We start from the raw sequence: 17,122 nt of genomic DNA on the forward strand, positions 1-17,122 counted from the left end.
GAAGCCTTGCCCACTGTGATTCTTCATATATGTTATTAATATTATATTTTGCCTGTGACACTCAGAGACCATGGAGCCTTATTCCATAGTATATACGTTTAATGTACGTATTAAATAAATTACAATACAACATAAAAGGAGTTAAAATGCAATGGTTATAATTAAACGGTTAAACAGTGAATAAGCTATTGGTATACAGTCTGTCTAATACCACAAAATTTCACAGTGGTCAATCTCACGGGCCTTGAGCATGTCCTGTTTCGCTCCATGGATAATCTTAACAACTCACTTCCAAGTCTAGTCTTCTATTTAGTAAAACACATTCTTGAAAAGGACTTCCCATTAATAATGTTCTTTGTCTCTCACCAGCAGCCATCCGTTCAACTCTTTGTCCCTGATAACATCTGAACTGAACCTTCCAGGGTTCCCTAAAACCATCCCATTATACATAAAATAACAAGGATGGCTATAGCTCCTTTATTCAACAAGCTGAAAGGACAGCCTTGACTGAAGAATGTTTCAATCTTTTGGCTGTTTAATTAAGCTTCTCTTTTAACAGTGAAACTACACTCTTTAACCTAGAAACTTTATTCTATTTAAGTTTCTTCATATATAAAAGCTATCAAAGCATTTCACTTATATTGTGTAATCTTTGCAGATTAATACAGGAAGTCTGAGGTGGAGCTGCAGCAGCTCTTAGGGTTCTGGAGATCTGACTCCAAAAACAACAGATCTTATGGTGCTGTCCTAATTGGTAGCCTTGTGAAGGATTAACATCCTTGCCACAACTCTCTGATGTGCAAAGTGCACTCTGACAATGGATTAGGTCATCAGAATGAAGCCCACAGGTCTGCTTGGTTTTGCATTATACTTAACACATTGGCAAGAGATTGATTGGTTCCAAAACCTCCTAAACGAATCTGCTGTATTCCACAATTAGATAGATATAGAATTGCAACCAATGATCAGAACTTAGCTTTCTCTGAATTCTGCTCTATGATGATATTGGTGATATTCTGTGATTCAGTCTCCCCCAAGGGGTTTGAATTATTCTAATGGTCTCCAATAATTAGGAATGAGAACTTTCAAATAAGCCCTTAACACATTTTCCAATTGGCGACACATCAATCCTCTAAAGGGACATTAGGGAGGTAATAGCTTTCTGCAATGCAGCACAAGTGGCAAATTCATTTTCTTTCTGAAGTAAAACATTTGCTTTTCTTTTTAAATCATATTAATTAATTCCTTTAGGTAAGATAATTGCACTTTACGCTCAATGAATTTTTTACTTTCTGCATTTCGGTGCTCCAAAGGAGTGAAGTATTTGGCCGAGCAGCAGCCACAGTCACAGCAGGCACGCTGCCTTATCTATTGTACATCAAGTCAATGCATGAGTCACATGTTCCATTGTAAAATCTTGTATCGACGTTCCTATGGAAATTCTCATGTTACAATGACCACAATAGTCGTGACGTTTACTCATATCACCAGCATGTGCTTCTCTTATTCAGATTTCCAATGTTAAATTGATCGCTGGCTGGTACCACTACCTATATCCCAAACTATTGAACAGGTTCTCAATCTTCAGCAGATATTTAGGCCTCTTTCCTCTGATGGTACTATGTAGTGCCTGTTTCTTTCATCTGTTAGGGAGATGGTGGCATAGTGGTATTGTCACTCACCTAATAATCCAGAGGCCCAGGGTAGTGCTCTAGGGACCTGGGTTTGAATCCCACCACAGCAGATGGTAAAGTCTAAATTTAACCTGATGATGACCAATCAACCATTACTGTCATAAAAACCCATTTGGTTCACTAATATCCTTTAGGGAAGGACCTAGAACAGGACAATAGCCTGAGGCTATGGCCAAATAGATGTATCAGAGCTGCCAATAGATGTGAGGCAGGGCCTAAGGAGATCTATAGCAACTGACAACAGTACAGATAATTGAAAAATGCAGAGATGACACTACCTGGACTGGAAGGCTGACAGCAGAGCCATGGTGGGTGGAGTTTCCAAAGGAGGAATATCTGGAAGCAGCAAGAGAATATCTGGGGTAGGTACATGTGCCTCCAGACTCATAGCAATGTGGTTGACTCTTAAATGCCCTCTGAATAAGGGCAATTAGGGATGGGCAATAAATGCCAGTGGCGCCCACATCCCATGAATGCATAAAAAAAAAGGTCCACTTACAGCAATGCCTCATAGGTCTCAGTGAAAAGTTCCTTAATCTGTCTTCCTTCAGGTTCTTTGCCACTTTTTAATTATTGGAACTCTGGCCTTTCCCCATTCACCCAGTCTACCCCAGATGTTCTCTTGCTGCTTCCAGATATTCCTCCTTTGGAAACTCCACCCACCGTGGCTCTGCTGTCACCATTCCAGTCCAGGCAGTGTCATTTCTGCATTTTTCAATTGTCTGTACCCTTGCCAGTTGCTGTAGATCTCCTTAGGCCCTGCCTCACATCCACTGGCAGCTATGATACTTCCATTTGGCCACAGCCTTATGCCACCATCATCATCCCTCAGGCTATTGTCCTGTCCTAGTCATCTTCATTTGTCCAACTCAACGCATTTGACCTTGAATCACCAATCTTATTGTCCGGCTTTTGTCTTGCTTCTACTCCCAGCCTGTGTGCCTCGCCAATTGATCATCTCAGGCTACAGATTGTTGTTTAATGCACTTTTAAATCCAATACAGTTTATTAAGTGTTCTAAACGATGAAAGGCTTAGACAGACTGCAGAAGGAGCCTGTTTGGGGACAAGGAGGAGGAAATAGGAGCAAAGTCAGCATGGGGATTATAAATGGTGGACAAGGAGAGAGACTGAATCAGAGAGGTGGAGGGAAATGGTGAAAATGGTGAAGGAGGATCAAGAGTAAGGGAGAGGAATAGGGGGAATTAGATGGGGAAGGATGAACTAGCAGAGGAAGGTCAATTTAGAAATGAAGGAGTGGACAGGAGGCAGCATCTCAAAGGACAATATCAAGCTACACAGGTGAGAGGGAATTCAACAATAATGGGGACCAAACAAATGAGAGGCAGTGTTGCAAAGCAGAAGAGAAGTACAGGCAGTAGGAGTGAGGGAATTATGGGAAGGATAATGAATAATGGAGGCAATAGGACTGAAGGTATGCTGTCAAACATTTGCAATGAGATGGGGTGTACAGTTATACCAACAACTGCAAGTACTCTCACTTTTCATTGCTGTTTTTCTCCCACCTATCATCCCAAAACTGGCCTGCACCCCTGGCCAGATTCCTCAGCCACCAACAGCTGTTATCATTGGCTGGCCTTCGATTCAAAGATGATGTGTACTCAGGGTCATGAGTTTCCACCATGGGTCTTCTGAACAGGCCAATCCTTCACCCACAGATCTTTGGGCACATAGGGAATAATACCACGTGGTGTAGTGGGATCCGGAGTGCAGGATTTGATACCTTTTCTTTCCACCATTCTGTCTCATCATTGTGGCATTTGGACTCAAAGCGTGATGCAGCTTGATTGACAAGTTGTCGCAATGTCAGTACTGCCACACTTCAGGGAGAGCTTCAGAGTGTCTTCGTAGCATTTTCCAGCATCCACATCTCTTAATGGCAAGAGTGGGCAGGAAGAAAAGGCAGAAGAATAAAATAAAGAAAGAAAAGGACACAGAAAGTACTACAAAACAACGTGACAAAAGAGAATCAAAAGATGATCACAGAAAACTTTAGTATAAGGGCATAGCAAGGGTTAATGTGGGACTGGGAAACAGTACTGCCCACAGTGTGATGCAAAGAGACATATGACCTGAAACTAGAGTCATTTGTGGACTGGACAGACCTGAGTAGAAGCAAACATGGAGTTAACTCATAGCTCCGGCTATGCCAGGTATATATGTACATAGTTATGGTGTTATCAATAACCACTTAATGTTCAACCATACAAGACTCAAAACCTCTTTGTGAAACCCACTGAACATTCAACGTACAATAATAACCAGAAGAAATTCACAGGATCAGAAAAGGAAGGACTGAAGACAGTCTATGATGTGAAAGTATTGGAAACATACATGGGGCAGATCATATTCTGCGACTCACTCTGAACCCACCATGGTACATCCACTCACATATATTTATCTACTGGTGTTCAAAAAAGAGCTCCCTCGTTACAAATCCTATTCTTTCCCTGACAAAACTTCAAATTATGCCTTTAGTAGTCTACCTAAACCTATGGGAGAATTTTCAGCCCGTCGGGAGCAGGCGTGGGCGGGTGAAGAGCCAATCACCGCCCGCAACCGGCTGCACGCTACCATTTTACATGGGCGGGCCAGTTAAGGCCCCCCCAGTGTGATGCGCGCCCGGTTGCGCTCATTGCTACCTGTGCGGGCGGGGGGAGGAGGGAGAGTCGGGGGCCCCGCGCTCTTTCGCGCATTTGTGTGAAAGAGCACAGAAAGCTCCCTGAGGTATGGAGCTGCCTCAGGGAGATTAAGTTCAGTTTCAAAATTTAAAAAAAGGTAAAATCATTTACACATGTCCCCTCATGTGACAGTGTCACATGAGCTGGGACATGTTTATCAAATGTTTAAAAAATATTTATTAATTTAATAAACCTTTCATGAAACCTCATCCCACCCAAGGCTGAGGTTTCATGAAAAATGCGAAGGCTGCCTGGGCTCCTCGCCTGCCTGCCAACCTTAAGGTTGGACGGGCAGCCCTGTCAAATTGCTTAATTAGTTTATTAATGGCCTTAACAGGCCTTTGACAGTTCGGCAGCGCGCAGCCGACTCCGGTGCGCATCCGCCGAAAAAAAGATCGGAATGACGCGCGGTGATGTCAGGACGCACGCCCAATATCACCGCGCGTCATTTTACGCGTCAGCGTGCAGGGCCCACCCCTGCATGCCGAACAGAAAATCCTGGCCTATATATCAAAATTACACATAAGTAGATGTGACTGCATTTACATTTTACAAGCTAATTGCCTAATTTCTATCACTTAGCTCTTATAAGCAGTAACTGTGCAAAATACATTTTTCATATTTATTCATGAAATCAGATTTACATAAATTTTTCACAAGAAAAATTTATCCCATTAACTTTGTCCATAATGTTACAAAGACATTTCCATAATGTTACAAAGACATTTTGGATTTGTCCCAACCAAACAGTTCATATCCAATTGCAAAACAAAATTGGAATAAAAGCCAAATAAAATCCCGCAAGGAAAGCTCATTGAAAAGATACAAGCCATGTTTCCAAAATGCCTTTTCTGCAAAATAAAATTCTGATTGAAACCAATTTAAATTTCTGGAAAAGATCAAAGCAAAAAATAACCCAGCAAAAGAATAACTTTTGGCTGCTGCTTTAAAGAATGTAGATCAGGCTGTGGGTACTACACAGCAAACGAGTAGCTGTGAATTTAAAGACTATAATTCCACAATTCTATACACGGGGGAAGAAAATTCAGAAGTTGGCAAATCCCAGACCCACAGTCCTTGTTTGTTTTGCTCCCATAAAATAAATGGACAGAAAATCACAGACTTCGATTCTATAACTTACCAACATACTCTTGCTGAGAGCACTGATCCCTGCTGAGGGTGTCAGAACTTGGAACATCCGCTTATAAAGGAAGTGACTGAGTACTCTGAACCCTTTTTAAATTGGCCCCAGAACTTCAGTGAAAATTATCCATAATTCAATAAAATTTGATTCTAGATTGATAACTTCACTCAGACAAGCCATGAAGATGACTGAACAAGGAAAGGCAAAGTCACACCTGTGCAGTCAGTGATGTTTTTTTGAAGATGGGGTTTGAGATACATTGTGGAAGAATTCCCTTGGCTATTATGTGTAGCAACATTGTAAATGTATTCAAGAAGGGTTGTTTATGATTTTGTTATAAATAACAACCAGGGCAATTATTTACTTATTGTTGAGGCAGAGAAAAAGGCAACTTTACATTTAATTCATGTTCCACCTGATGCGGCACTGCTTGATGCTGACATTGGACAGAAAAGTGTTCTAGTCCTCAGCACTGACATTCTGCCTCTGTATGTTGATCAGAGCACAGTTCATTCTCTGCCTCCTCCAAGATAAGCTTACAAAAAGGAACAGTACTGATGTTGCAATTAATTACTTCCTTAAAAATCTGACTAAACTGTCACGTTCTTACCCATTATCAGGTGCAATTAAAATCCTTTTGAATTCCAGTTGTGACCAGTATTTGGAATAGAAAGCAATGTTTTAGTGTTGTTGTAGTAACAACAGGCAATTAATTTACTGCCTTTATTAAAATTCCATTCACTTATTTTCAATGTGAGGTTATGGCTCTGCTGATGCCATAGTCTACGTACATCTACAAGTCATTTATGCTGCAGGAAAGGGTCAAAATGAGGCATTTGCAACCTTCTCAAGGAGGGGACCTGTACATGAAAAAATATATCAGCATGCCCCACCTCCTTCTGAAACTGGAAAATTGTAATAGTCTACTTATCAAGACATTTCTGTGCAGCTTAGAAAAGCGCACAGTTGTCATGGTGATTCCATCCTTTGAGGCACCCCAAGATGGATGATAGAATTGTCAACTGACTGGTGGCATTTTCAACTTGTTCTGTAATGGTTTCAGCAGGATCTTGGCTTATGAATGATCAAAACATTTATTATTATTCTTAAAAGGGAGGCAAAAATCATGACAACATAGGCCAAAAATTTGTGTAGAATGTTTGCTGCACTATTTTTTGACTTTTTCGAAATGTATTTTAATTTACCTCTGTTTTCATTTCCCGTGTAGAAGGAAAGAGTGGGGACTATTCGTCGACCAAGCTCTTTAAATGATCTTGACCAGAGTCACGAAGAAAAAGAAATTGAACTTCTTCGAATGCAGGTTATTGAACAACAAAATATCATTGATGATCTCAGCAAGGTAATAGATGAAGTATTTAAATAAAGATTAAAATGCTGTCTTTGGTATTACTTCCAGATTAATTCCAGAGTATATTGTTTTCTTTACATAGGTTTGGCTTTAGGTATTTTTCAAAAATTAATTAATTAACAATGATCAGCTTCTAAATTGCACACAGTTTTTACCCATGATTAAATATTTCTGGTTAAATAAGATGGTCTCCTTCACCAGCTGTTACTGATCAGAAGATTCCAGGTTTAGATACTGGTCTGTACTTTTTGATCTCAGGTGAGGCAGCATTGACTACACTACAGTTGTCCTCTGTCACAGGGCTAGAAATGAGAAGAAACATCAGTTGATACTCTAAAACCTCTGTTGGACGGTATGCATCTTTGGATGTTAGGACAGGATACAATCAGGCTTAGCTATGATGTTACTCCGACCAGATCAAATAGCACGTCATTTTTAAAAAAAATTGCTTTACAACTGCAGGACTCAAATTATTAAGCCTAAGAAAGCTACAAAGTTCTGATCCCTTGTCATTAATACACAGTGGGAAGCAATGGAATATTTCATCTACTGCAGTCAAGAGTAAAAACCTAGACAGCCCATTTGTGACTTTGTCACATATGGGTTAAAATAGAGAACATCTTATTTTGTGAATATTACTGACTCTCATTTATTCTCCTCTACAAGGGGCCTAACTGATGCACTTCAGGAGGAAGCTGTCCTTGTTTTGCATCTTTGATACATTTGTACGGCCCAGTGTGATCTTAGCACAAGCCTGTCCCCGTGATTGGACCAAGAAATGTGACGGGGGGCAGAATTTTATGGCCCCCTCCCACTGGCGGGATTTTCCAGTCCCGCTGTAGTCAATGTACTTTTGAACGGCTCGCTGCATTTTACAGCCCCAAACCCATCACGACGGTGCCATAAAATTCCGCCCCAGGATATCTGAGTGCTGCTCCACGTCTCCCAGGCCAGCAGACGTGCTATGGCCCACCAAGATTGCGACCTTCTTTCTACTGCTAGAGAAAACAAGCAAAAGGTCCCAAGTGGTGTAAAATTTCTTGAGCAGTCTGGAGCTTCTAAAAATTAATTCTACCACTTGCTTGCATGTTCTTCAGGCTTTCCGTTTGACATGCTAAGACACTCAGGTCAGCAAGGAACTACATGGGAGCCCCTTGGCTGGAGCATCCACCAAGAAGAATAGCAGAAAAATGAGAGCAGATGCAGAAACAACCCCCTCTAACTCATTAACATTTCCAGATTGGATTCATGCCTATTCCATGTACATGCTTAATTCCAGCTTTTGGGGAAGCAGTAGAAAATCATGGGATAGACTTAGCACAGCAGGTCTTAGTTTTCCTGTCTTGTTATGAGGCTGAAGAATGCTGTGTTCCCTTGCACAGAACAATAGGAAAACCCCCCAATCACCCCAGATGGTGAAATTAGTCTGCACACCTACTAGCTTTGGGTAGATTTTTTTCTACTGCAACAGGTAGACTATGGGATGAATTTTACAGCCCATCGCCAGTGCATTTAAAGGCAGGGGCTTGTAAAATAAAATGGGTGTCCTGCCCACCGCCTTCCCACCCACCGCCTTCCCACCCACCCTTGACCTGTCTCCTATATTGCGGTGGGCAGATAAGCAGTCAAGCAACCCACCTGCCCCATTGAGGCCATTAGGTGGCTAATTAATAGCCACTTAAAGGCCACATTCCGCCTCTGCTGCTATAATATATGTTGTGGGGAAGGTGGAAGCAAGGCGGGCAGTCTGGCAGCTTTCACTGTGTCGGACAGGAAGGAGGGGTTACCTCCTTTGGGGGCCTCCTGTGCCCATCAGAGACATCGTCCCCACCAAAGACCCTGCACACCCCCTTTAGCCCTCCCTCCACCTTTAAAACATGATCTGCCATCTGACCCCCAACCTCCTTCCTTGCTGGGGTCGGCCAGGCAGACCCACCCTAAGTCCCTGAACTTGCCTGAAATCAGGGACCCATGGACAGAATATTGCTGTTGGTGTGCGGGTGCAGGTCCGACACGCCAACGCGTAAAATTGACGCGCGATGACGTCGGGCATGCGTCCCGATGTCATCGTCCGTCATTTCGATATTTCGTTTGGCAGGTGCGCGCCAGAGGTGGCTGTGCGCCTGCTGAACTGTCAACAGCCTATTAAGGCCATTAAAAAAATAATTACAGTTGTTAAGAACACTGCCCATCCAACCTTAAGGTTGGCAGGCAGGCGAAGAGCCCAAGCAGCCATCATGTTTTTCATGAAACCTCATCCACGGGTGGGGTGAGGTTTCCTGAAAGTTTTATAAAATAAAAGAAATAAATTTTCCTAGCTTCACAAACATGTCCCAGCTCATGTGACACTGTCACATGAGGGGACATGATTAAATACATTTTTACTTTATTTATTTAAAAGTTTTCAAATCCATTCAATCTCCCTGAGGCAGCTCTGTGCCTCAGGGAGATTGCTGCACTCTTTCACGCGCATGCGCGAAAGAGCACAGGCCCCGACTCTCCCTCCTCCCTCCTCCTGCACAGGTAGCGCTGAGCGCTACTGACTGTGCGTTACACTGGGCGGGCCTTAACTGGCCCGCCCGTGTAAAATGGCGGTGCGCAGCTGATTGCAGGTGGCGATCGACTCCCTGCCCGCTCCTGCCTAGCCCGCCCACCCGCCATAGGAAAAATTCTCCCCAAGACACTTTTTCTTTGTGGACAGGCAGTTGTCCCAGTTGTGGCTACTACTCAATTTTGGCACTGCTGGGACTATAGAACTGCGGACTAATCTGATTGGCTGGCAACTGTCTAAAGCATGACATCCTCACAGGTAGGGTTGGAAGTCCCACTCTAAATCATGAAGGCTGCCCTCAATGTAATATCGCTGCAGGGCAGCCAGGCCTCTGGTTGGTGCAGTGCTGAAGGACTTTTCGGTCAGGGGCGGGGATAATCTGCCGCTCCCCCTGCCCCGTGAAATTCACCCCTATGAATATTTAGTTATGTTCATTTATGATGTGCTGGAATTAACTTTTTGGAAAAATCAAGCGGTGAAATGAAATTGATTGGTGCCGTAGATTCAAATACCAATGATTTGCCATTAGGCTATGGATTGGAATCCAGTCTAGAATGATGGTGAGGCAAATTTCCCATTTCTGTCAGCTGAGCTAATCCATGTCCTGATGGATTACAATTTATATGTAAAATTGACCACAGTTCAGTTTGGCTCCATGTTAGCAACCTCGCATTAATGCATAGAGATACCTAATGTGTAAAATATGTGTGACCAGCCTAGCATGAATAATCCTTCCATTTTCTTCCCTCTTGAACGCTGAAGCCTTTTGTCTTTCACAATGATGCAATTGAGATCAGAAATTGAACAATTTTTGGTGCAACATGTTGGTGTCTCATCTGCACCTTGCACACTGCTGGGCTCAGCTTTTCCAGTGCTCTCCTTACTGACCTTTCAAGCTCTGTGCTACACGACACTAACCCTCACTCATCCTGACCTTCCTTGCTTTCATCAAGATTAAGTCCTACACATCTAACAATTCTATCATAGCTGTCTCCACTGGCTCCCCTTACTCTAGGGCATTGATTTCAAAATCCTTGTCTCATTTGCAAATCCATCCAGTGCTGCAACCCAACCTCTTTAAACTCCTCCAGCCCTATGTCCCAGCTGGCAACCTCTGCTTTTCTAACTCTTGTCTGTTGTGCATATTTCCTTACTCTCACTCCACCATTGCTGATAGAGTCTTCATACAAATCTCGTCACTCTGGAATTAATTTCCTAAACACTTGTATCTTGCTGCAATTTTCCTCATCTTCAGTCTCCTTAAAACCTATCTCTTCAAACTTGCCTTTAACTCGTCTCCCAGCTCATGCTCAATGTCCATCCTTTGTGAAGTGTCTGACATGGTTTATTTCATTAAAGCTGCTTTTTAAATGCTATTGTTGTTCAACCAATCTGTCAGCCTGGTTAACATTTTGAGTCCATATGACTCTTCTTCAGAGCTCTTCTGAAGAAGTTTCATACGGACTCGAAACGTGAGCTTTGTTTCTCTCTCCACAGATGCTGCCAGACCTGCTGAGTTTTTCCAGCATTTTTTGTCTTTATTTCAGATTTCCAGCATCCACAGTATTTTGCTTTCATCCTGTCAGTCTGGTGATTGCTTTTTGTTCTTTATTAAATCTGATGTATCAGTGTAAATTGTTATCTTTGTGTCATCATTTTAATCAATTCTTGCCATATGAATAAAACCATTTGGAAGATGCAGTTTCAGTTGTGCCATGAGAGAAGATGAAGCCAACAAAAAGTAATCTGTAAAAGCATGACACTGTAATCAATTTCTAATTGTGACACTTTTAATCTGCCTTTTGCTTTACAGCCACAGTCATTTTTCTGATTCTTACCTGCAATCTTTACATTTTTTAGGCATTGGAGACAGCTGGCTATGTCAAGAGTGTCATAGTAAGTAACACAATCCTGCATTTTTAGCTTAAACGTGTCAGATGTACACTTAATCACATTGATGTTATAGGTTCAAACAAACTTTGCACCCCATGGGAAACATTCTTAAAGAAACAGGTAACACACAATGTTCTATCTATCCCTGGGTATGTAGTTTCAGCAGGATGAAGGTGCTAAAGTTAGAGGATTCCCACAGGCAAAGTATAAAATCATGTACCTCTGAATCTCATAGTGTTATCAAAAAGACAGAAATATTTTTGGGGAGAAATCAACAAGCTAGGCCTGCTCTCCAAATGTATAAATCTAAGGTCAACCCCAAACTACGTGGTTCTCAAACTCAGGCTCTAAAGACTGATAGAGAATAGTTATATCTGTTTCCAATATTAGGTTCACCCCCTCCCTGCCCTGCATCTCCCCCAACAATGTCCTTACCTTTGAGAAGGACAATGCACCAGCCAAGTATATGTACTTAAGTCCGAGTTGTTCAGTATCATTTTGTTGAAAATTCGTCCAAAATTATAGGTCAGGATTCAAAGCTGCTCAATACAGCAATCTAGGGATTTGAATCACTGTCAGGCACACAAGGTTTCAACAAATCCTCCAAAAACCTGATCCCAGAGAAGTCCCTGACATGAAAGATCTACCCATTAACCACTGCTCCCTTGACTCATTTGAGGTACATTTACAATGCAAGGTTAACTTTGCAAAAATGCTAAAGAGACAGTATAACTCCTAAGTCCTTGGCTTAATAATCAGATCTGGTCTACAATACAAAGAGCATTCAATGAATATGTCTCAAAAACTTGGCAACAAAGTGCAAATCCTTAAGAAAAGTCTACCCTACTTGTCTCAATGGGGTTTTTAAAAACTGACAAATGCTCAATTATGGAAATGTCAATGGAAACCAATGTGTTCATATTGGGCGCAGTTGACTGCAGAGATGTGAAACACAGTTTCATAGCGAACTTGATGAGAAATGTCTGCTTTAAACCCATCATCTAGAGCAATGGTGAGAACTAGATTGACAGTCCATCCTCTATAAAATTATGGCGAAAGAATTATAAGACTTCCTGTGGTTAAGCCAGATTTCCTTGTTTATGACAAGAACATAACAGCTGCCCAATGTTTTATATCAATCCAAAAAGTCTACACAGTGAACATGGCAATGAGGCTTCATGAACAAAGAACAAAGAAAAGTACAGCACAGGAACAGGCCCTTCGGCCCTCCAAGCCTGCGCCGATCATATTGCCTGTCAAACTAAAACATTTTGCACTTCCGGGGTCCGTATCCCTCTATTCCCATCCCATTCATGTATTTGTCAAGCTGCCTCTTAAACACCACTATCATACCTGCTTCCACCACCTCCTCTGGCAGCGAATTCCAGACACTCACTACCCTCTGCGTAAAAAACTTGCCCCGCACATCTCCTCTAAAGTTTTCTCCTCTCACCTTAAATCTATGTCCCCTAGTAATTGACTCTTCCACCCTGGGAAAAAGCTTCTGACTATCTACTCTGTCCATGCCACTCATAATTTTGTAAACTTCTATCAAGTCACCCCTCAATCTCCGTCGCTCTAGTGAGAACAATCCGAGTTTCTCCAACCTCTCCTCATAGCTAATAACCTCCAGACCAGGTAGCATCCTGGTAAACCTCCTCTGCACCCTCTCCAACACCTCCATATCCTTCTGGTAATGTGGCGACCAGAATTGCACCCAATATTCCAAGTGTGGCCTAACCAAGGTTCTATACAGCTGCAGCATGACTTCCCAGCTTTTACACTCAATACCCCTGCCGATGAAGGCAAGCATGCCATATGCCTTCCTGACTACCTTATCCACCTGCGTTGCCACTTTCAGTGACCTGTGGACCTGTACACCCAGATCCCTCTGCCCGTCGATGCACTTAAGGGTTCTGCCATTTACTGTATAATTCCTACCTGTATTAGACCTTCCAAAATGCATTACCTCACATTTGTCCAGATTAAACTCCATCTGCCACTTCTCCGCTCAAGTCTCCAACCGATCTATATCCCGTTGTATCCTTTGACAATCCTCTTCACTATCTGCAACTCCTCCAACCTTAGTGTTGTCTGCAAATTTACTAATTAGCCCAGGTACATTTTCCTCCAAATCATTTACATATACTACAAACAGCAAAGGTCCCAGCACTGATCCCTGCGGAACACCACTAGTCACAGCTCTCCATTCAGAAAAGCACCCTTCCACTGCTACCCTCTGTCTTCTATGACCAAGCCAATTCTATATCCATCTTGCCAGCTCACCTCTGATCTTGTGCGACTTTACCTTCTGTACCAGTCTGCATGAGGGACCTTGTCAAAGGCCTTACTGAAATCCATGTATATAACATCCACTGCCCTTCCATTGTCGATCATCTTTGTCACTTCCTCGAAAAACTCAATCAAGTTAGTGAGACACGACCTCCCCTTCACAAAACTATGCTGCCTCTCACTAATACGCCCATTTGCTTCCAAATGGTAGTAAATCCTGTCACGAAGAATCTTCTCCAATAATTTCCCTACCACTGACGTAAGGCTCACCGGCCTGTAATTTCCTGGATTATCCCTGCTACCCTTTCTTAAACAATGGAACAACATTGGCCATTCTCCAGTCCTCTGGGACCTCACCCGTAGCCAGTGAGGATACAAAGATTTCTGTCAAGGCCCCAGCAATCTCCTCCCTTGCGTCCCTCAGTACTCTGGGGTAGATCCAATCTGGCCCTGGGGACTTATCCACCTTAATATTCTTCAAGACGCTTAACACCTCTTTTTTGATCTCAACATGATCCAGGCTATCTACACACTGTTCCCTAGACAAATCGACCACTAAGTCCTTCTCTTTGGTGAATGTTGACGAGAAGTACTCATTTAGTATCTTTCCCATTTCTTCTGGCTCCACACACAGATTCCCACCTCTGTCCCTGAGTGGGCCTACCCTTTCCCTGGCTACCCTCTTGCTTTTTACATATGTATAAAAGGCCTTGGGATTTTCCTTAATCCTGGTTGCCAATGACTTTTCATGACCCCTTTTAGCCCTCCTGACTCCTTGCTTAAGTTTCTTTCTACTTTCTTTATATTCTCCACGGGCTTCATCTGTTCCCAGCCTTCTAGCCCTTATGAATGCTTCCCTTTTCTTTTTAACTAATCTCACAATATCCTTCGATATCCAAGGTTCCTGAAACTTGCCATACTTATCCTTCATCCTAGCAGGAACATGCCGGTCCTAAATTCTTAACAACTGACGTTTGAAAGCCCCCGACATGTTATTGCTGCATGCAAATCTCTGTTGAAGATGGTATTTGTTTTGTAGTCTGTCCTTTGTCTTTAGAAATTACCTTTACTTGAACATGCACTCACCTATGAAAAATCTTTGACTTTTTCATTGGCACCCCAGTTCTATTGGTTCTAGGTTCTTTGTACTATGAGGTGCCACCATACCTAAATTAGTAAAACATCATCAAAAGAGTCTTCAACTGCACTCTGTGTGTATATAGCCAGCTTTTAAGAGGTTTTTTTAAAGCTGATGATAGACAAACCATGCCTATTACAGTGTGTCAACTAATGTTCAATCTCAAGCAAACTCTGAGGAAGACAACCTCATCAAGTGAAAAATTGACAGGAATCTAGTCATCTGTAACAGCTCAATGATAATTCATTTTATGCCACACGTCTGGCTTTCGGATTCTCTGGGTATAATTTTTCATGACACCACTTCCATTATAGATGTGAAAATTGTTTAGCTCCACTAAAAATACACGAGACTCTTCTTAGCTATCAATTGGACCTGCTCAAAACAAATATACTCATTATGTACTTTAAGAAAATTACTTCTACCTTTCTAAAAAAAACTAAATTGATTTCTACTTCCTCATAATCTCTTTACTTTCTCAAAAAACTTCTTCAGTACTTACCTCCACACCTCACCCACTATCTCCAGAGCCATCACTTCTCTTCATGGCATCGTCTTATTCAATAATCATCATCTTCTCCTAGCGTAGCTTTGAGGATCCCAGCATCACAATCTTCTCAGTCTATTTCATAGCGTCCAATTAATGCAAATCCCATCCAGGCCCAGATTTTCTCTATGACAGGGAACCTCTCTGTCCTGCCAAAAATAGTGGAACTGCCTGCAAATTGTGAGTGCCACCCCTTAACACAGCACTTCCCATTTTCGAAGGTAGGTGAGGTGCATTTTGCGCTTGTGCATTTAGGGAGGCAGCTGGCCATTTAAATCAGCAACTGCCTCTGGTAGGAGTGTGGATCCTGAAGTGTGCAAATTAGACCTGGCAAGTTCAGGTATGAACTTGGCGTATTGCTTTGGATAGCCAGGGACCCTTTGGAGAGGTAGGGTACCCCGAATGGATTTGCCTTCAAATTTTATTCACTGCCCCAGAAGTGGCACAAACAAATTCTAACTGTCTTCCCTTAACCCAAGGGAGCAGGAGGTTGGGGCTCCTGGTCTCACAGGGCAATTATTGTTGCCCATACTGATTTGTTCAGCCAGATGCCAGGAGGAACTTTGTGCTGCAGAAGGGTGCATAACACTTTTTGTGAAGGATCATAGAAGATGGGCATGGCACCTTCATACATAGAGGTCATAGAAGCCAATCACCAAGAGCAGGCAGAGCCCAGAGGGAGAGCAGAAGGTCAGGAGGAAGAAGCTGCTGCACCCGCACTGGGAAGGAGGAAGAGGAGAGGCAGGACAACCTGGTACCACTCTGTGGGCAGGGTATACAGAGCTAGGACCTCTATATGATGGAGAACTAGTGTCAAAGATGACTGATGCTAAGCCATGAGGTGGTGACAGACATATGTCGCATGGTCCAGCAGCAACTCGAGCCACAATTCATTGACCCACGTGCCCTGCCAGTGGCTGTGAAGGTGACCGTCACTCTCAACTTCTATGCCTCAGGATCTTTCCATGGATCTTCAGGGCCCTGTCTGATATACCCCAGTCAGCAGCACACAGCTGTATTAAGGTTGTAACTAATGCCCTGTTTGCTCCTTAATTTCCCTGGAGATTTGACATCTCAGAAGCAGAGAACCAGAGTCTTTGCCCAGTTAGCAGGCACCCTTCAGGTGCAGGGTTTATTGATTGCACCCATGTTGCCATTAAGGATCCAGCTCAACATACAAACACCTTTGTCAAACAGAAGTCCTCCCACTCAATCAATGTTTTTTTTTGTTCATTCATGAGACGTGGGCATCACTGGCTAGGCCAGCATTTATTGCCCAACTCTAAGTGCCCTTGAGAAAGTGGCAGTGAGCTGCCTTCTTGAACCGCTACAGTCCGTGTACACATGGTTAGTGACCACCACAAGGTTCTCTGGCAGCTGCCACAACTTCTTCAAACTAAGGAGTTCCCGACTCCCTCAGCAGTTTCAGCGACCAACGCAGATTTGTGGTTGGCTTCTAGGGGACAAGGGCTACCCGTTAAGAGCTTAGATAATGACCCCCTTTAGGAGCCCAGAAACAGAAGCTGTGTGACTACAACAGCAGCCATGTCATCACCACGAATTCAGGGAGCAGGCAATTGTCATTTTAATGATGTGCTTCAGGTGTCCTGATCACTCAGGTGGAGCTCTGCAATTTGCCCCAGCCAGGCTATCAAGAATGGTAGTGGTGTGCTGCCTGCTGCATAACATTGCGCAGCAGAGGGGCATACATATCGATGACGACAAAGGCCAGGGGCAGAGCTCCTCTGAGGAGGAGGAAGATGAGGAGGGGGAGGAAGTCCCCGTCCATTCGG

At 43.0% G+C, this 17,122-nt stretch overlaps 1 protein-coding gene across 1 annotated transcript in view; it reads left to right on the forward strand.

The window, feature by feature from the left end:
* Positions 1–17,122, forward strand: part of jakmip3 (Janus kinase and microtubule interacting protein 3) — a 315,901-nt gene that overhangs the window by 243,602 nt on the left and 55,177 nt on the right. Inside the window, exons 7-8 of the mRNA XM_078564910.1 lie at positions 6,768–6,899; positions 11,320–11,355. Of these exons, the coding sequence (XP_078421036.1) occupies positions 6,768–6,899; positions 11,320–11,355 (168 nt within the window). The remainder of the gene's footprint in view (positions 1–6,767; positions 6,900–11,319; positions 11,356–17,122) is intronic.

Source organism: Cetorhinus maximus, chromosome 20 (assembly GCF_964194155.1).
Source record: "Cetorhinus maximus chromosome 20, sCetMax3.hap1.1, whole genome shotgun sequence".
Taxonomy (NCBI): Eukaryota; Metazoa; Chordata; class Chondrichthyes; order Lamniformes; family Cetorhinidae; genus Cetorhinus; species Cetorhinus maximus.